General features: G+C 40.9%; 1 protein-coding gene across 1 annotated transcript in view; it reads left to right on the top strand.

The window, feature by feature from the left end:
- The window catches only part of LOC144798371 (methanethiol oxidase-like), a 73,062-nt gene that overhangs the window by 36,094 nt on the left and 14,789 nt on the right, over positions 1-22,179 (top strand). Inside the window, exons 6-10 of the mRNA XM_078669207.1 lie at positions 1,964-2,146; positions 7,737-7,918; positions 11,281-11,359; positions 16,304-16,425; positions 20,271-20,363. Of these exons, the coding sequence (XP_078525333.1) occupies positions 1,964-2,146; positions 7,737-7,918; positions 11,281-11,359; positions 16,304-16,425; positions 20,271-20,363 (659 nt within the window). The remainder of the gene's footprint in view (positions 1-1,963; positions 2,147-7,736; positions 7,919-11,280; positions 11,360-16,303; positions 16,426-20,270; positions 20,364-22,179) is intronic.

Genomic DNA, 22,179 nt, shown 5'->3' with positions numbered 1-22,179 from the left:
CCCCAAATACCGGTGTTTCACATGAGGAAACATTTAGTTTCTCTTGCATATGTATCAACAATATATGAAAGCAATGTAAGTTATATGTCAAGTGTTTGCACCCCCATCATGCCATTTTTACCCATACTATGCCTAGAATTGCCACCACTATGCAGGAGGAGGTATTATGCCAAGCATGCAATGCCACAGGGGCGCACAATATTCCAATAATTTTTCCTAATTTGCAAAGGTTGGCATTAAAAGTGTCCAGTGAGTTCTCTACACATCCCAAGAATTACCACCATTATACCAGAGCCTGTGTGTTTAATAATGCAGTAATAGTACTCTTTATTAGGCTTCTACACCTTTAATTTGTCAACAGTTACACTACACCGTAGGAATGCAAGCTGGTCCTTAATTTGGACAGGGGCAGAATGTCTCACTGTTTTCTACACTCTTAATTGAACTGGGCAGACACTGCTAAGCATGGATGCTAAACCTTTTCTTAAGCAGTACCGGTGCTTCTCGCGAGAAAAGTTTTTATTGTAAATTCGGAAGATCTAACTCTTCTCAGTGTGACTTTTTAAGTTGTATACAAAAACTCAAGGTAGCCTGGGTAAGGGATCCAACTCTAGAGGCAAATTCTGTGTATTTAATTTATTTAAAGGCAGAGTCTATAGTTTAATGTCAGTGCATAAAGCGAGGGGGCATAAAGGAAATGTTAATGAATGCACTGATATATCAGCCTTTACTTAGGTTCTGCTATGTCCTAGCAGCATGGCAGGCCCACTAGCAGAAAGAGATGCCATGCCAATCAATGGGAAAGATGGACACCATCTTTGATATATCGATCTCAGCATATAATTGGGGCTAAGTCAATTTATCCAAAGTGTTAAATAAGTTCTAAGGGCCATATGTATCAAGTTAATTAGCATTCGCAAAGGCCGAAATTCTGCGAATTTCGGCCTTTGCGAATGCTAATTAGATAAATGGTATGTATCAAACATGTTTGATGCAAAATAAGGAATTGCAAAATTTGCTATTCCTTATTTTGCGATTGTACTTAAGGAATCGCAAATTTTGCGATTCCTTAAATGCAATGTATCAAACAAAAAATATTCAAAAATTGCCATTAAGGATTCGCAAATTACCACCAACTTCTAGTTGGTGGTAAGTTGCGAATTCTTTTCAAAAAGCTTTTTTACAAAAAAACACAGGTGCCATATGACGCCCATACATTCCCTTAGGGCATGTATGTGCGCCATATGCCCCCAAATGTCTTTTTCAGGGGTGCAGCAGGGTGTTCTTGAGACACCCCTGCACCCTTGAAAAAATTCCTAATTTGCGATTAGCTAATTGCTAATTGCAAATTGCACTTTCATTCCTATGGGCCTCCTGGCCCATGGAAATGAATGGGTAATTTGCGATTAGCAATTTGCTAATCGCAAATTAGGAATGCTAAGGAATCGCTATTGAAAAGCGATTTTGTACATACATACCGTTTTGCATTTCCTAAATAGCGATTCCTTAAAATTCGCTATTTAGGAAATGCAAAATAGTTTGATGATACATATGGCCCTAAATCTTGCAGTTTTTTTTATAAAATAATGAGTTTGTCCGCTTGCCTTTCCTTGTTCACCATTAAACTGCTGTTTTACAGATGGCCACAGTTAACATCTATTGGCAATTGCCAAAGAGATTTAAATAGGAATTTAAAGAAAGAGGAATGCTAGGTAGACAGTAATGAAATGAAAGTGTGTTAATGATGTCAAAAAGCTGACAAATGTGGTTTGTACTAAAAATAATAAAACACGCGAACGGTCAAATCAGTGAATTCGAATTTGAGGAATATTTCTGAAGTCTGGAAATGTGGCATCATCATGTGGTGAGATGTTTTTTCTCAAAAGTGGGCCTCCACCCAGGTACACTGAATTTACAACCAGAATTCATGGCCACCGTTGGCTCACTCACTTGTCCTCTACAGGTGGGTTTGTGTTACTAGACGGTGAGACCTTCGAGGTGAAGGGGGCTTGGGAGAAGGAAGGCCACGCAGCGCCTTTCGGCTACGATTTCTGGTACCAGCCCCGCCACAACGTCATGGTCAGCAGCGAATGGGGAATCACCAAATACATGTTTGATGGCTACAAGGAAGAAGATGTAAAGGAGGGTAAGAGACATCGCTCCCTGGAGCCTATTGAACGTTTGTGCTATCTGTTGACCATGTTTACCGTATACACCACAACCTGATTTGGTCATCACTACCATAATAATAATAGGTTTTACTCACACCAGTGGTGCTCAATTCATCACCAGATGGACAAAATGTTGAGTCGGTCCACCTGGGATGCGTAACTATCTCTGAACTAAGGGGTACACGCAGATCTCTCCAAAGGGTTATCAACCCTGTGATCTAAGTAGAGCATGTAAATTTCAAAGAACTTTTCTTTTCCAAGTGTCTATAGCAATAGAAATGTTTCTGTATTAGAGTAAAATGTACCATTGAACCCACTCACTTGAATGTTTACATAAAACCAGATGCTATTTTGACCCATCACTTAAAGGAGGGATAATGCATATAATACAAATCTGTTATAGGGACATTTTGCAATGCAAATTTTACAGGTAAGTAACTTGTTCCTTTCTGGTTCATTGTTACAAATAATCAAGAGGGTTTCACATCAAACTAAATATGCACTTAAACTGGATTGGTTTATGGGGAAATTGGGTTTATGAGGTAGCTGGATTGGCTTATGGGGGAAATGGGTAAGGTCCTGACTGGCAGGTCCCGCCTAAAGACCGGCGGGGCTTGAGCAGAGTCAGACACCTCTTTGTCCCACTCCAGTATGCTCTTATCTTCTCTTTCGCTCTGGCTGTCTCTCACATCGCGCCCTCTCTATCTTCCTGCTCCCACATCCTCATTGGTGCTCATAGCTGTAAATTGAAGATATTCATGACTTATCGACTCCTTGAGTATTTTATGTTAGGACAGTGTATCAGATTCTCACTTCTCGCTGGAGGTGCTTTGGGTAATGAATTGCCCCCCAGTTGAGAAAGGCCTATAGGATTACCAATTACCAACAAGGGTCTCACCCAGTAAATTCCTTGTCGATGATCCATCCAATAGGAGAACATAAGTGTGCTCATTTTCACATCTAGCTTCCTGCTCGCAGATATTTGGATGGTTATCATTTCAATTTCCAATCACGAATAGGCACTCGTCAAAAATGTCACTTTCAGATGATATAATGAAGAAAGCCTGGTCCTGCTAGGGCTGTTTGGTGGAATTCCCTTGTTAGAAAGTTAGAAAATATTTTAATAAAATGGAGAACATTTCAGCACAGTCTCACAAACAAAAAATAAATGAAGTGGCAGACCAAGAAATATGACTTTGCAGGTTGAGAATATCGCATACCAATAGTTTTAGAGAAATTGTTCTTTAGTGTTATTAGCAGTACACTATCTCATTGGGTACTCCATGAGTGTGTCAGTAGTTGGAAAGCAACAACATGTATTTACATTTCTTGACTCTGCAGTGATGTGGCCATTTGCATTGCATCATGGCAACATGCACATTGGTCTAAGCACGAGTCATTCAAACACTTCTATGCAAATTAATGCTGCATACAACAATCTTCAACTTTGCCATGTGTTCCCCTAACCTAAATACTCATTTCAGAAAGAAAGACGAGGTGCATAAGCCAGTCACTTTCCTAAAATGTACCAGCAATCCGCATTTGTGAGTGTGCTGAAGTGTGTTGGCCACTTGTTCGCTGCAACATAAACTAACACAGTTGTCTCACCCTAGTCATTTGTCAACTCCATTGACCCATCTACTCTGTTTTCAGAACTTCACAGCGGCTCTTCTTGTTTTGAGGTCCATCTTGAATAGAGACATACCTTACAATAGTCGCGTTTTATGCATATATCTGGATATTTCACTTAGTTAAACATCCCAGATCCCTTCTGTAAACTCAAAAATGCACAGATGTAAGAACAACTAATACGTTATGAATTGACTTTAAGGTTGGCTAATAAAGCCGCACTATTTTTACACTGATATATACATTTTTCATCATTCTTGGTAAAACACCTTCATATTTTTCACAATTGGGTAGTTAATCTGCCTAGTACTGGATATGAGAGCACCTTTCCTAAACAACCTATTTTCTATCTCATTGACACCGCCAATCCATTTATGGAACCTGCCAAACTAAACCTGAGCCCTGGAGAGCCATTTATCAAGATTTCTTTTACATAGTTGCTGCAAGAGGTGGGAGGGGTGTTCCTGACACGTTTCGCTTTTGTTAGAGCTCGTCCGAATAGCATACCTTTGACCAGACACATCTCTTTGAACACATAGTATAGCTCCAAACATGTCTTAGCAAACTTGAAGTTCCCCTCACATTATGCAAGACATCAGTAGGGAATCATGGGTAGTTTCCAGTCTATAGGAGGAAAGCTGCTTCTTTATGTGGAAGTCATCTAAAAACCCAACTGGCACTCTATATCTGCTGGCCCTAAATGTTGGACGTTTTAACCAACTTTTAAAACATAGGATAATCCCAATGCCAACCACTCCAATCTAGAAAAGTGTCAAAAGCTTTTGACATTTTTTTTTGTAACGGATTAGCAAGTGCTAGCCATCCAGATCTACAAAATGACAAGCATTGCACCATTCTAGGCACACTATAACAGCTTTGGATTGGTAAAGTGCCACTAAAGCCAACCTGGAGTACATAAAGACCTTGTCTGGTACTTGTGATTCACTCTTGTATCGCTCATACCAAAAGCATAGCCTTCGGGGAAAATGTATGGAAAAAGTAAGAATAAGACACAACACTCCTACCTTTCTACCACATAATAAATTCATAGGAACAGCAAATAATGTGCTCTGATGAATGGCTATAAACTGTTCGGCACCGATGAAGGACCATCACACTGCTAGAGTGCTCCAGTAGTAACCGAGAACTGCCAGAGGAACCGGGATTTGGGATAGGAGATTGCAGTTATGCTCTTCACGTGGGCAATGCACTTTGTTGGGTGCTGAGCTGAGAGAAGTGGAGCAGTGACCACTTCAGTTGTCCAAATATTAGGGGGAATCATGATGTGGTCTGGTTGGCTAAAGTAAGCAGCATCTGATCCTGTGATGGGACAACTGGTCCAAGCGTTGTCCCCGTTCATCCTAGAACCAGATGTGATGCCCTGCCACTAAAGAGAGAATTATCACTGATGCATTTCAATACCATGCAGCGACAGACAATTACGGCAAAATTAGCATCTCCTGTATCACTATGAAAGGATCATCATGCTGTTAAGGTTTCACTAGACCTCCCATAAATATTCAATGGGAACCACCGCATAAATAGCACTCAGCTTCTCTAACGGATCCGATCAAAGATAAGGTGACCATCAAACTTGGTGTAACCGACAAATCGGCTAAGCCTTGAAAACGCCTCACACCAGCGTGCAGAGTACGGGGCGAAACACGTGTTGGCTGCAAAACTACAGGACTAGAAACTTTGACACTGGACAAAGACTGTTCTAGCACAAGATTACATGTCCTTAGCTTGGACTGAAAAAGCTTTTTTACAAGGAATAGCTATATTCAATTTCGTTGCATGAATCTAAATCTTACTCTTTGTAACCTGGATCTGGTTGGTGACGATGCTGGGATGGGAGTGTCTAGTCAGGAAGCATTCCTGAGTTGAGAGCCCTGTGGGGGGATTTTCGAACTGAAACTGCGGGGTGCTGAGGTTCTATCACGTTGTTCCAGTACCACGCATTTTTTTACCACATATGTTTTTAAAATGCATATGCTTGTACAACGTATGCCTTTCCCACGTATTGATGGCAAGTTCGGGTTGTGGGGGGTCTCTCAACACAAATAAATTGTTTATATATATATATATATATATATATATATATATATATATATATATATATATATAAACATATACTTAACAATGTGTGATAAAGGTATATGTTGTAAAATCATATGCGATTTAAAAAAAATGCGGGGTAAAAAATGTGTGGTAAAGGCATGCAGAGTATTTCCCTGCGCTGTTCCGTCATACAACGGATGATGGTTGTGGGAGACTCGTCTCCCCTTGTCCCTCCCCTGAATTCTGTTTCCCTTCTCTATAAAGTGTCACTGATTTCCTGTTGTGGGCTTGGCATGGTGTACTCACCCTTAAATGTTTTTTGTTTGTTGTTTGTTTGTTTTTAAAACTTAATGTTTTTTTTTTAAATATAGCGTTTCTAGAATGTGTAATAATAACTGTAGTTTGTATAGTTCTCACTAACCCTCTGGTGGTTGCATCCCATTTACCCAATGCTTTAAATGTACTGGCCGTTGAGGGCCTGACCGTGAAGGTATGTGTGTGTATATATATATATATATATATATATATATATATATATATATATATATACCAATCAGAGACCTCCTGCTGTGAAACAGATTAAGGCGATAAAGTGGGAGAGCTGGACTGTACTCCCTGCTGGGAGAGATGTATTCTAAATCAAATTCTATTGAGCGGGGAGGCGCGTAATCCGTGCATTGCTGGGAGCAGGTCCACCCTTGGGAGGCACCCCTGTGAGAAACTCCTTCTTTCAGGGTACATGTCCCCATTTATGCTTGTTAGGAACTCACAAAAAGTTTCCAGACAGTCAAATAGGGTTTTACTACTGAAGATATCTCTGCCATGCGCGCAAAGAAATCCGCTGTAGGAGATCCCACGCAAGGCTTGAAAAGTAGGAGGAACTTAGCTTCGAAGTGTGTGGGCATTCAGAAACTGAAATATGGCGCATTCCCACATTGGAAATGGTCAGAGATTTACTCCATGTTTTCTAGAATGAAGGGAATGGATAATGGATTAGAAAAGATTGGAAAAAAACGTTTTGGGGGTTGTAGATATTTGCCTTTATTTCTATACTTTTCTTTGTGAATCAGACCCTGAGTATGGAAAACAGATAACTCCTTTTAGTGGGTGGGAGCCATACAGCAAACTCGTGTCTCCTTTTTGGATGTAAATATCATAAGAGATAAGAAGGTGTGGGTATTTAAGTCAGTGCTTTTCCAAAGGCTAGGGAAACATCAATGCTCTACATGGGCAAGTACTAACCAGTTAAATCTATTCCAATCTTGATCTTTTCAGTTGTGAGTACCAGGACCGCTCATTTGTCAAATACATTTTCTAGTACTAAGAGCAGAACTAGAGTTCATCAAGGCAGTTCATGGTGCCTCTCAACTTGAATCCTTGGACCCCGCAAGTCTGCCATTTGTTGAACTCCCTCGTGTCCATAGACCGTGTTTAATTTGTACCGGTGTTTACAGATGGTGAGCACCAGCACTCCCTTTCAGGACCAGAACTTTTTTTTAATCATAAACAGATTCAGGCTACTAGCTTATGTATTTATTGTCCTTTCTATGGCGATCTTTACTTAGGAATAGTGTGGAATTTTGAATTGGCACCTTGTTTTTATTGGAACCCAGGTCAAGTTTTTGGGGTGAATGTCTTTGTTTTTTACTAAACCTTAGGTTTAGTCTTGGGGTGTCAATTTTAGATCTGCTCCATGGTAGCATTAGTTCTGCATTTGAGAAGAGAGAGGCACTTTGCTTATGCCAAATGACCCTCAGAAATTGTAGAGTAGAAGAACTGACCATCAAGGGTGTTTAGATTATATGGGACTGCAGTAGTTATTGAAATTAAGTGGAAAAATACTGGAGTGATGCTAACCAAATATATCCTATGCAGGTAGGTATGGACACAGCATTCATGTCTGGGACTGGAACAAGCACACTCGGATTCAGACTCTCGACCTGGGCGAAGACGGATCCATCCCAATGGAAGTCAAATTCCTTCATGATCCCGATGCAGCGGAGGGGTTCGTTGGGTGCTCCAGGGGCAGCTCCGTCTTCCGCTTCTACAAGACCCAGGTATGCCGTACAGTTATTAGTCTTTTTTCTCTGTCTGTAGTACTGTAAGAGTTAAGAGGACAGACACAGGATTACTAAGCTTTTAATCTCTGGATTTAAGACAGGCATGTGATTTTAATGGAATCCTGCGAATGATATTGCCACAGATTGGTTTACCCTGCATGGAAACAGCAATTGCTGTTTTTGTTGTTAGACCTTCACCCACTCTATTATTGGCATGCTTCATCATCCCTCCCTCATTGCCTGATCATGCATAATCCCTCGTTGTCAGACCACAGTTTGTTTTTGTATATAACTGAGTGGCACAATGCACGACCACACTCAGGGAAAGGACTATAGCAACTTTCCCTGCCTGGTCCTTGAAGGACTTACTATATAGGTAGAAAGAATCAGAGCATATCACCTTTAGGATTAAATAGTGATAAGGGATGAGTAAATTAACACAGAGTCTTTTACCTCTTTGGCAGGATGGACACTGGCAGATTAGTACAGAGATGCATAAAACCATTCACCTCTGGTAATGGGAGAGTCTGTGGATTTGGCCCAATAATACAGAGCCTATTACCTCTAGCAATATATAGGCGACTCATCACCCTGTACCTCTAGTCTCAAGAGTCGGATTGGTCATCATATTGTCACAGGTTTCTAGAATCTGTTGGCACCAATGTTTGGTGCACTCAGGGGATTGGCCACAGGAAACAGAACCTGCTACCTTTAGAGCTGGAGGATAGTTGAGGGGACATGAGTTCATAGACTATCACCTCTATAAAGGATAGGCCCAGAGGATATGCAGATGGTCGCAGGGCATGTCATCTGTGCGAGGACAACATCTGAGTGGTCAGAATTTTACCTGAAATTTCTATTGTCCCTTCCAGCAGCTGCAAACTCTTAATGCCAGACTAGCAGATATTCTTGGAAGCACACAGCGAAATCATTTCAAAACACATAGAATAATTACCCCACAGAGTGAAAAGTAGTGAAAGTATAGAATGATTGATTCTTTACAGAGAACTCTCTTCAAACGCAAGACGAATGACTGCTTCGCACACAACAATCACAGCATGTGATTTGATGCAGTCCCAAAATACAGGTTTGAAATCAGCAGTGTTGTCTGCACCCTCTCAGAGATATGAGAAGCCGCCCATGTATAAAAATAAACAAATTGAAATCCATTAACTGTATGTTTGCTGAAGACATTGTAAAATACCACTGATGACACAGTACTGATCTGTTCCTCACAGAAAACATGCATGAATTGTCCAGTGTATTAAAGAGCACATCATTGAATGTGGACAACCCTCGAAGTGCAAGTAGGCAAGGGATTAATTGCATAGGCCTTCAGTCTGGTTTATTTAACTGGCACAGCCACATGCACAAGGATCCATTCTCCCTCCCTCTCCTGGGGCACTGTACACAGTCCGCAGGCAATTAAGCTTTTTTGAAGAACCTCACCTTCTCCAGCAATCTTTCAATGCCACCTCTTCTAAAAATACTTCACCCAGTTTAAGGCACCTCACTATCTCCTGAGCCTCTCCTATCCTTTTCTCAGGTTCAGGCGCACCCAGCATTAGCTTTTTGTTTCCCCTGGCACTGGTATCAAGGTCATCACCAAGGAAACGCTGTTCCTTCTTTGGTTGGCAAAAGCAAAGACGATACAAGTAGTCCCTGTAGCCTTTTCAGATTTTAACTGATTTCCTTTAAAGCGCCTCCTTAGCATTCTTAACTTGAGAAATGTTGTACTGAGTAGCAGCATTTTACTTCACTGCACTGCCAACATTCCTTACTGTCTGTCTCAATGGTTTGGCAGAGCTGCAATGTGCTTGTACTGACCCTTCTTGATTCATGTACTTACTTGCCCATTCAGTTACTTTCAGGGCTTCCATTAGGGAAGTAAACAGCACTTAGGATAAAAAATGTTTAAACTATTAACCTGTTACACACATACACACACAGGTATGAGCACATTATTTGTCAGGGTTTTGAACTATTTATAGACTTAGCGCTACTGGGCTGACCAAAGGTTTCTCTCTGGTCTTTTTACCTGAATTCGCAGACAAGACACTGGAACATTCAATGTAATGGTGTCACAGACACACTATACATTTGATGGAAATTCCTGCCATCCTTTTAACTATCTTCTGAATTGTTAGCGAAAACCCCAAAATCTAATTTAAACATTTAGTTTTACATCCCTAGAATCGAAAAGGCACAGCCTGCAACTAGTTACGGAAAGAAAAAGATATGCCATTGCGGGAATTTTTTTTTTCCATATTAACTATGGGCTCATTGTTTTAAACTTAGGAGGGGTTTTGCTTAGCACAGAACTGCAAAGTAAATGTTACTTATTCTCCCTTACACTCAGCGTATTAAACTGGCTTTGATGTCTTATGTTATAAGGTGACTTCCATGTAACGATGGAATGCATTACTTGACTTACACACTCTTGCACAATTGATTGAGGAAACTAAATGGCTGATTTGGACTTAAATTCCTGTTTAAATCCTTGTACGAAATATGAGTTTAACAAAATAGAAATACATATATAAATAGGTACTTTCTGCCCCCCCCCCGACACCCCCTCCCACAAAACAGGGCCATATAAAGTATAGGCAGTGGGAAGTCCAGATTATTCTGTATCTTAAAGAAGGCAAAAGATGCGATGAAGTAGGCAGACAGAAGACGTTCAGCCACATTGGGGAGGAGTTGGTCCCTTATTATAACCTTGTGCAAGGATAAGATGAACAAGTGAACTTTTTTTGGTATTATCAGGTGGTGCTAAACTACACATAGGATTTACCAAAAAATTGGTTTACTGATTAATAAGAAGTGGAGCTTTTGACAGAATGCAATTCAATGTGAATACACCTATTTAAACATTTGACATTTAGATGCAATGTGGGCCTTACTATATGGTCATGTGGTATCCCTGTCAATAACTGGTTCAAATTTACACTGTTGGGATTATAGGAACCTGCCAACAAATTTTCTTTGCTTAGAGGACGTTGGTGATCTGCTTCTGTATCATAATCAAAATATAGGGATGTCTTTATGTGGGTAATATTGAATTAGTCTAGATGTCTCCATTGACAATAGCTTGTTTCTATAATTGTTGAGCCAGATGTAGGCGGGATTAGGGGATGAAGGTGCTAAAGTCTCTTGTACCAGATGAATTCAGTTATCATCCTGCATATCATAAATGATGGATTAGGAGCCACCTCCTAATGGGTGACATTAAACTCTTGCTGTGTTGACTAATCCATTATTGGGTTTCTCATTGTTGAAATGTTTGTCCTATCGTTTACTGTTCATCATCTCCCTGGAACCATGATGACTTGTTGTGTCTTCTTATTCTCCCCAAACAGAAGGGAGACTGGGCCGCCGAGAGGGTGATCAAAGTTCCCAACAAGAAGGTGGAAGGATGGGCGATGCCGGAAATGCCAAGTGGGTATTGATCTTCCTCGTTAAATTGGCTTCAAAGAGCGAAAGAAGCTAAATGTATTTTGGGCTTGATGTTGTCACCAATTGAGATTCACTAGACCTTTAAATGTACCTTCTAAAAGCCCTTCAGCCACATATTAACATAATTGTTTTCTGGAAGGTGGAACTTTCGGTGTAAAACTCCAGATCACATATGCAGATAAAATAGCTGACCTTGCTTACTGGGAACCCATCACAGCCAAATGCGGGGGTTTGGTTCCTTGTATGGTTGCTATCCGGGTTGAGCAAACTGATAGCCGGCATAGGGTAATCTTCTAACTAGCTGGAGTGGGTTATTAGCTGTCTGTGGGGAACACAGCTAGGGATGGATCAACCTTTTATAGATCCTAATTTAGAGGACAGCACTATTGGGACATCAACCAAAAAAGGAGGATGCCTTGTACGCCCATCTCTCCGATTCTCCAACTTATTGAGAGTGCAGAAGAATCCAGAGATCTAGACAGAGGAACTGCTGCTGGCTCCACCTGTCAGGAGCTAGCCCAACAATGGTGAAAATGGTATCAGATGCATGTCCCCCAACACCAATTTTACTTGTGTTCGTCTTCTCGAGAACAGTGAGGTAAATCAGGAAAAATCATTAAAATGTCTACTAAGCATTGGGAATAAATTCACAGCACATTGGAGTCATTAGCTATGTATTCCTGAAGATTGATTACCTCTTTTAGGATCTATTGTCAGGAATAGCCTAATTGATTGGTGTCACAAGTTTTGTGTGTGAGTGTGAGAGAGAAGAATTACATGGACAGGTCTCTCCTTGATTACCAAAGAGGAGGAGGGTGGCTTCATCTAGTTGTCTTGTTAGTTGGAGGGTAATATGGTTGCCTGAATCTTCCTTAGTTGAGGAGAGTATTATGGCTTCAGTTAGTTTCTCCTGTGTGGGGGAGAGGAGAATGGCTTGAATTGGGAGACAGCATTTACAACGCTGGTAATAGCACGCAGGTTGATAACAACGTGGACGTTACATCGTTCGCGTTGTTACCATGCATGGCATTACATCGCAAGTCGTTTCAACGACTTGCGCTAGGTGGCATGTAATACCAGGGAATGTGTTGGATTTTAAATCCAACACCTTCCCTGCTGTTGCGCTAATTTGAGTAGGAATAGTAAGTTATACTATTCCTAAGTCCAGCGTGCCATCTAGCGCAAGTAGTTGAAAAGCGGACGATGTAACAATGCGTTGTAATATCACATATTCACTTGAATTCGTTTCCTCTGGCCATGGGAGGGTAGGATGGCTTCAACTAATCCTTTCTGTGTTATGGAGATAATCGGGTTACATCAGGCATGCTCATTTGGGAAAGAGTAGGATGGCGTGACTTAGTCTCTCCTGGGTGTTGGAGAGTAGGATGGCTTTTAATCTCACTTGCATGAGCTAGAGTATATGGTTTGAATTTGTAGTTTCTCGGTAAGGGAGAGTGGGATGGCTTGAAAAGATTCCTCTTGGGTGTTGGAAAACTATCTAGCTTACATTAGTCTTGCTTACTTGGCGGGAGTATCATGGCTGGAATTACGCTGTTCCAGGTGGGCGGAGAGGATTATTGCTTTCCCAAGTCTCAACTTCAAGCTGTGTTTCTTTCCTGCATGAAGGAGACTCTCCTGGGAGGGTGGGGGAGTAGAATGGTTTGAAATAGTCTATTCAGGGAGTGAGTAGGACAGCTTGAACTAATCTCTCTTGGGTGCTGGACAGTAGAATGGCATCCACTAGTGTCACTTATCCAACATTAAGTATAATGAGTTAACCTACACAGGTGGTAAGACCAGGATGGCTTGAACTGGACACACCTAGGTGAGGGGTAAGATGGCTTGAACTAGACTTTTCTAGGAATGGAGAGTAGGCCGTTCTGCAGTGGTATCTCCTGGGTGAGGGTGTGGGTTAGTTTGTCCTGTGTAGGAAAGAGTAGGAAGACTTGTCCTAGTCTGTATGGGTGGGGTCTGAGAATACATAGCTCACCCAAGGTTCCCGGGTGTGGAAGAGAAGGACACCTCGAAGTAGCCTCTGCTGGGGCAGTAAAGTGACTTCAGCTATTCTCTCTTAGGCAGGAGGGTATGATGCTTTCAACTAGCCCTTCATGGGAATGGGTAGTAGGATGTGTTCAACTGATTCTTCCTGGGTATTAGAGAGTTATATTGCTTGCACTAGTCTTTCCAGTCTTTCTTTGTTGGGGGAGAGGATGGTGGCTGGAATAATACTCTTATAGGAGAAGGAGAAGAGGATGTCTTTCCTATTATTATTCATGTTGGGGAAGAAAACAGTTGAACTAGACTTCCCTTGGTGGGGTTAGTAGGATAGCGTTAACTAGTCCGGCCTGGGGGAGAGCGTATGATAGTTTTGAACTAAGGTGTTGAAAAGCAGGAAGGTTTAAACTAATCTTTCCTGGACAAAGGTTAGATATTTGTCCTAGCTTGTCCTGCGTGGGGGACAGGAGGATAGCATCTTCTAGTCTGTGCTGTTTGGAAAAAAACATGTTAGCTTTTCTTAGTCTCGCTTAGGTGGGATGACAGTAGGATGTGCTAGACTAATCTAGTTGGTTGTTCTTTGTCAATTTGACATCAAAGGGGCTTGCACCAATGTAGGAGAGAAGATACTGTTCCAGGAATAGAATCTCTACTGCACTGTCACACTACTTCCAGACTGGGCCAGTGGTAAATAGCAGGACTCATGCAGGATACTGTTAGTAATCACTGAAAACCCCAACTCCCTAAGAAAGGGTCTAACAGATGCTCTGCACAAGTCTCTTCTGGATGAGTAGAGGAGGATGACCTGAAATAGTATCCCTGGAGTGGGGTAATGAAGGGTGGATCGCCATGCTTTATCATTTGTATTGAGGAGTAGATTAGCTTGCCTTAGTCTCTCCTAGGTGCGAGAGAGTGGAGTTTCTTGAATAAATTGCTCATACGTGGTAGAGAATAGTGTGGCATGCACTCATCTCTTCAAGATGGGTACAGTAGAATGGCTTGAAAACATTGGTCATCTATAGTGGAAAGAAGAAAGGTTTAGAAAAGTTTTTGCTGGGTGGCACGAAGAAGTGTGAACGGAATATGTTGCTTTTCGGGGCAGTTGGATAGGGTAGCTTGGGTAGTCTTGTGAGAGGGCTTTTGTAAAAGAACTTTACCTCAATGGTGTCCTTTATAAGGTATGGGCCTCTGTGCCACTTAGGAATATGCCTCCTTTACACGCATGCCGTCACCCCGCAGGTAATTACAACACGTTCATTACAACGACTGCGTTGTAACAATGCATACCATTACCCGCAAGTCAGTACAACGACTTGCGAAGGGGGGCGCTGCAATGTTGGAATAGTATAATTTACTATTCCAACTCAAGTCTGTGCGGACAGTAGGGAAAGTGTTGGATTTTAAATCCATGACCTTCTCCCCTCTCCTCAAGTCGTCGTTTTGACTTGCGGGGTAATGATATGCGTTGTTACAACGCGGTCATTATAACAACCGCAATGTAATTGCATGCGGGTTGATGGCATGCGTGATGGCTTCATTGTGAGGGCTGTTTACCCGCACTTAGTCATGCTGGCTTGCTTGTGGTAGACTTTGGTACCAGGGGGTTTCAGAGTTCAAGGATAGTGCCTATATTTGTAGGAAATATTTGATGTGAATACAATCTTTCAACATGCATTCCATGCATACATTCATTTATCATCAATCCCCAAGTCCCTAAGGGGATCCCAAGTATGTCTGTAAAGAATTAACTGTTCTTATAGGTATTGTCCTGTCATGGTGAGTTAAGGGATGAAGGCGGTCAGTCGCTATAGTCACTATTCTGTCAGTCAGGTATGTATGGAACTGATGCATGAAGGACAGGCTCCTAGTTTCTATTTGAGACACTGCGGTCTGGTACTGACATCTGTGTTGAGCACATCTATTGTCATGGAGGTCAGTTGTTTAAAGTCATGACAGAAGTGACGTATTCTAATATGGACGTCCTTCTGTAGAATTATAGTGGCAATGTTATTGCATTTTAATTGAAGTACAGGATACATTCTTAATCAAAAAAGTTGAAATCAAAATGTTTCCTTCAAAAGACATATAACTGTGTCTGAAATGGGGTGGTGAAGTGAGATAACGAACGATGATGGATTCAACCTAGATCTGTGACTGGGGGTGAGTGTCTGAAAAGTTTCAGCGCTCTGTCCATCATCTCCTTGTGTTTGCTCCATCAAAAGACATTCAAACAATTTTCTCTCATAACCCTCTCCTGAAGCCCATTGATAGTGAAGGAAAAATGAACAGCGAGGAGTTTAAAGAATGGAAAGAGACAATGTGAGGACTGTGCACATCGATCGACTGTGAGCTGTTGTAAGTCACAATATCGAGGTCAATAATAATAACTAAATATGTACTGACTATCACTATATCCTCAGGCTAAGCATATATTCAGAAGTATAGGTTTAATATTCCGACTCAACATTTACTTAACTTTATCGAGGTGGTCAATTTTGAGGAGTCAATATGTTAATTTTGACAGCAATATTGTGACTCCCCAACCTCTGAGGACTTGGGGCTGATAGACTGGCAATCCGGGGAGTGAGTGGTGCGTGGATGCTGAGCAACTGGTGGGACATAGACAATGTAAGAAGCCTCTGCCGCATCGACAATGTAAGGAGACTGGCGCACATGGACAGCCAGTATGCGGTGATCACATTGTCATGGATTAGTTTAGTCCCTGGCATCTTCAATTCTTCATCTGACGACACTATGTCCAAAGTGTTATTCACCTTGCAAGAACAATATGGTTCAACTTGTGGTATCTGCACTTGGCAATACTGATGTATAATAAATAGAACAAATACCACAGTGTGCTATGAAGCATATACTCCATGGTGGTATGCACCTTATCATTTGAGGTTCTCAGTGCTGTTTTTGCTTCCTTAGGCCTCATCACCAGCATCGTGATCTCTATGGACGATCGATACTTATTCTTCAGCAACTGGCTGCACGGGGATGTGCGTCAATACGATATAACCAACACCAGCAAACCCAAGCTGGTGGGACAGGTGAGCATTTCCTGGTGTGTCATTGCTGGTTATTAACTTTCAGCTGATTGTTTCAGGCTTTATTGGGCTGAAAAGAGTCAGTTAAGGGAGGTTGAGACTTTATTTTAAAGTTCCTTGCTTTCCAAAATACCCATTACGTGTGTATTCACAAATTCTTCAATTGCTATCATGGGGCCAAATCATTCCATGTACTAATTGCTATCCAGCTATGCGGGGAAGCTCCTGTTGCAACCTTTCTGGACTTCGCAGTTCTTCAATAATTCAGCTTCAAATCAGATTCATATTTTTTTTAAAACAGTTCTCTTGTAATTTTGTTGTGAGTATATTCTTTTTATTACTATATACATTTTCTGATATTACATCCTTTTGTTTATATTGTTTTGGCTTAGTAAATCCAATCATTGCATATAATGCCAAAATTGTTTCTCTGAATATGTTTGAAGCCCACATTTGCCCTTCTTCAAGAGCCTTGGTATGTATAGTCTCTTCAGTTAATCTGCATACAGCTGAGGAACAGCATTCACCATAGAATCTCATATCCCATTCTTGAAACATCGAAAGTCAAAATGAGCTAAATTCTTGTAACCATTCCACTTAATATGTAAAAGTCCCTCTATTTGAGACAAAACCTATCCTGATACATTTACTGACCACATTTTCAGTCTTGTGAAAACGTCAGTCAGGAAAATGAGACCATGATTATCATGCACCCTTTTTGATTAATTGTTAAACATATTGCGACAAATTCATTTTCATAAAGTCACATGATTAACATTGTTCAGGCATGCTTGAATCGCCACATTTTACTTGATTGCAATGTCTGGTGATCACTGTTTTGAAGAATAACCTCCATTGCATTTTGTTATCATCATTTTACTCTATTATATGTTTTCACATTCCAGTGCTCAAATTCTCCACAAATGGATTTCACATGAAAATTGGAGCTCTCATGCCCCTTTGCTCTGAAAATAAAGAAGCAACATTATCAATTTTCAAAGTTGTGACGGAAAAGGGTCTTAAGATGAATCGGGAAACCATCAAATCCCCTTTCTGCTTTAATTAGCCCAAACACATAAATATTGCCAGATTGTTGGAAATACTATACCTTGACCTAAACATAGAAAAAGCACCAAACTATGCAAAGTTGTGGTTGGCTAGATATTCTCCTTGAAACTGCATAACAAAATCTTTGCACACCCATAGATGTATCTACAATACATCAGCCATGGTGTGGTGATATTTCCCAATTGAAAAGACATAATAAAACTACTTGTATTTCCTTTTCCAAAATATGTGTCTGATATGAAAACACAATATTCTCTTGAACCCTGCATTGTGGCCTATAAATGTTCTGTTCAGAGCGCCAAACAAACACTGTTGTGTAGCTTTTTTTGCACCAATAGTACATTATATCATATTTTGTGTCTTTCTAATAAACAGTGGAAATTCTCAACACATTCTTTTACTACCAATACTGTAGTTCCTCCCTAGGGGTAGTGAAGAGAGAACAGAACCAAAACAAAAAAAAAATAAGTAATTATCGCCATCAACTTTCAAAATAGCTATCTCGATTTTGAAACTGCTCTGGAAAGCTACAATGCCACTCCTTTAGTGTTACCCAGGAGGTCACAACAGCTACCCGTATGACTCCAAATTCACATTTTTAGAATCTGCATAAAAATAGCCCCCTGAATCACCCTTTAAGTGTTGTCACAGAAAGACAGTTCAATCAGGTAACCTAGTTTTTCAAACAGTTGGGTAAAAAACGTTGTCCATGCCACCTAGCACATCTTAGAGATATTATTAAAGCAAAGCATGTTTCTTATAAATGTGAAATTATTTGATGCTATATGTATTGGCGTGATACTGATACTAGAGCTCTTAACCATTTAGATGACATGCTCAGCAACATGAAATCTCTTGCTCCTTAAATAATGATTTGCGTACAAATCACAGTTTGTGTCTTTGTTATGCTTACAAAGATCATTCATACATTAAACATGTATATATTTTTAGACAAGTAATGACAAATAATAGTAGAAGATTCAGGTTAACTTAATACATTAAAAATTTGATAACTTATGTTTCAGTTAAACAGGATTTAGGTACCCTCTTATAAGTTATTTTAATGTCTCGTGAGATCTACTTTCCACTTAAATAAGATCTTAATCTGGACTAATAACACCATATTTACGCTAGCTGTCAGCAAGATGACTCAGTGTGGTGAACACATGCTGCTGACAACTGCAGTCACCTGCAAGTCATGAGTTTGATTTAATCCCCAGCAAGAATGACTCAGCCTTCTGAAATTGGTAATTTGAACACCATTAAAGTGGATGATAGTAACACCTGTAACTTAGATTGTTTAAATGGCAAACATGGCTTATAAAGTTCTATAAATAAATTGTTCTTCAAAAATCATACAGTGGGCACACTCAGTCTAAAAAAGGTAAAGAAAGCCATGCACTACCCTATGCCAAAATTATTAAACTCAACTTAGGAATTATAGCTAAGGATAGGTGAGTAGAATTCTTTAGATATCTATCATAAGCATGTTCCTAAATTAACTGCTGTGCGAAATGTGTTCCTTGTTTATTGTTGTATATCTGTTTTACGCTGAAACATATCCATTGTTTGGCTATGAGTTTGTTGTATTTGTCAGCCTACACATGTTTGGTTCCGGCTGCACGAGTCAACGATCTTCAAAAGGTGTTACCAACAGTTACAGTAGCGTTGAGTGAGAAGTAGTGGCCTTACCAAAATCTGTGAATAAGCACCTTACCCATTTTGAACAAAAGTTTTAATCTGTGTCAAGCCTGTGTTATAACAACAAATTGGAGTTGATACAAATCTTGCCTATGCAGCCAGGGTGAAACGTGTCACTACCCACAATGAACCGAATAGGACACGTAACAACGCAAACTTTTACAACGCATGCAGTTTTTTTTACATCGCAACATCCATTACAACGCATGATTTTACAACGCATGCATCACAATGCTTTTTTAGAAACTACACTTACAACGCATTCCATTACAATGCATACCATTACAACGCATACTACTTTTATGGCAACAGTAGTTTAAATGTTGAATAGGGTAGAGGTAAAAATTACTATTTCCCATTACTTGCCTCATAATGCTTTGGAATGGGGGAACATCCTTTACGACGCGGATGTTACCCCGCGCTACCATTACGACGCGTCTCTTACAACGCAAGTCGTAACCACGACTTGCGCTGGAGGGCGCTCAAGGACAAGGAATAGTTAATTTACTATTCCAACACCTTCCCTACTATCCACGGGGACTGGTGTTGGAATAGTAAATTAAACTATTCCTAAGTCCGCACCCTACAGCGCAAGTCGTGGTAACGACTTGCGTTGTAAAACACGCGTTGTAACGGTTCGCGTGGTAATAGCCCGCGTCGTACCGTCATACATCCATTGGAATGGCATGCGTTGTAGTGGCATGCGTTGTAATGGCATGCGTTGTAGTAACATGCGTTGTAATAGCTGCGTTGTAATAGCACGCGATGTAAAGGATGTTGCGTTGTAATGACTGCATTGTAAAGGTAGTGCGTTGTAATGACTGCGTTGTAATGGTTATTTCCCCAATGAACCAGACCAATGCGACTCATTTTTACAATGGGGGACGGTTAGATAACCTTCTCAGGTATTCAAATCTGTAGCTTGCTAGGTAGGAAATTCTATATTAAGGACCGCTCAAGCTACTAAAGTTATTCGTGATGGCTTATGCAGCATAGTGGACTACAGGAACTGGCACAGAAGCCAAGTTGGAAGGTAGAGAGGAGAGGTTATCTAACTGAGAGTTTATCGTGTGTTGCAGGTGTGGATCGGCGCCGGCATAGCAAAAGGAGGACCAGTAACCGTGGTTCAAGATGAGGAACTTAAGTGCCAGCCAGAGCTTCTCATCTTGAAGGTAAGCATCAACAACTCACCTTAGTGGTTTCTCCTCATTGTAGGGCATTTTACCCCCCATCCTTCACAGCAGTTCCCTAATGTGGACTTCGAGCATCTGTCGACCTCTGAAAATGCATAAACACGGCTGACGAGCTGAAGTTGATCTTCTCCTATCATTCATTTAAAGTCTAAACATGAGACACTTTGCAAAATCTCTGTCCCTGAACATCAGCTTAAGTACTTATTCCCCACTTGATACTGGCAAGAGGTTCTGTGGTTTTTGTCTACTATAAGATCTCCTCACCAACTGCAAATTTGGGCCAAACAGTTCACAGACTAAATGCCAAAAATGAAATCTGTGTGTAGAGTGATGCTGGGGTGGTATTTGTAGCCCAACAGATTAGGTTAAGTGGGAAGGCCAAACGTGCTCCTGCAGCAACCTCGTGAAAGAAACATCTCAGAATGTACACCTCTAGTCTCTCCAGTGCAGTCAATTGTCAGAAGAATCATTCTTGTGGTAAAGGGATTGATTCTTCCACTCTCTTCTTAAATAATGTTTTTCTTAGAAATAATAGTTCAATGTGACTGGCCAACTTAGAAAGGCTACAAAAGCCTTTGCCGCTTTCGCATTACTCACAGATGCTTTACATTGCAAAAACCATGGCACCAATACACTCTAGGTGCTCTGCTGAGGCCTACGGCATATTTGTGTCTAGAGAAATATTTATTTGAGTCAAGAGTCTCATCTGCTTCAAAGAGACCTACAACATGTTTGAAGGGCCCCATCCCAACCTTTCATGGGCTCTGCTCATTCTTAGGTTAATTTGTCTCTTTTAGAACCCTTATCTCCAGCATAATGAGACCTGTGGAGGTAGGCTGTTGTTTACCCTCCCAAAGAGGGGACAAAAGAAGTATGACCACTGGTGCAGCATTATATTCATAAACAGAGGATGAGAGGGTGATGAGTAGTGAATGTGATGTCCCATATCCCATACCTTATACCCTTCCTGCCTTCACCTGTATTACGACCAGTCCAGGAGTTGCATCTCCTTCCCAAAAACTTCAGAAAGCCACAGGAACTTAGTACTGATCCACCACCCTCCTTTATTATGGGTAAACACATACAGATAGATCCTGTGATGACTTCAGAATAAATGTAGGAGTATTTTTTGTGGGATACGGCCCATCTGAACCTTCCAAAGTCAGTCTTGCGCATTCACATAGTAAATCTCACATTCATGAACACACCCACACTTATACACCCACATATATATACACCAACACTTACACACACACACACACACACTTACACATCTACATAAACTTGTGAATATTGTAATTTAAGCTCCCATCAGCATTCCTGTACACTTTCCAAGCCATAAGCTTAACTTGCTCGGCCCGCAAGGATATAATGCACTTGTAATAAGGCGGACAGAAAGATCCGGGTAATCCATTGCATTTGTGATGGAGTACCCGTCTGGCAGATGTCCCTAATGTCTTGACTTTTGGAACAGGCTGTACTTGGGAGCACATCAGTTTTGTAGGAAAAATGCAGTTGGTTCAGAATGTGACTTTAGCCGGTGGTGTGCTTTTGCAAACTTGCTGACATTTCAATACCACTTCCTGGTTCATGCTGGCTACCAGTGGAGCTGCTCATGCAGTTCACATCCTTTGGCATTGTCCTTCAGATCTGCTAGAAAATCTGCCCTTCTACTCTCAAAATGTCTTGACTGTATGAACATTTTCTACTCTTTGTCCATCTCTCTAGAGCTATCTGACATCAAGCACATTGTCCATTGTAGAACACCCACCTTACAGAGGCCACAAAAGCCTTG

This window comes from Lissotriton helveticus, chromosome 12, assembly GCF_964261635.1.
Source record: "Lissotriton helveticus chromosome 12, aLisHel1.1, whole genome shotgun sequence".
Classification (NCBI taxonomy): Eukaryota; Metazoa; Chordata; class Amphibia; order Caudata; family Salamandridae; genus Lissotriton; species Lissotriton helveticus.
The sequence above is the reverse complement of the archived record's forward strand: the minus strand, read 5'-3'. Positions and strand labels throughout refer to the sequence as shown.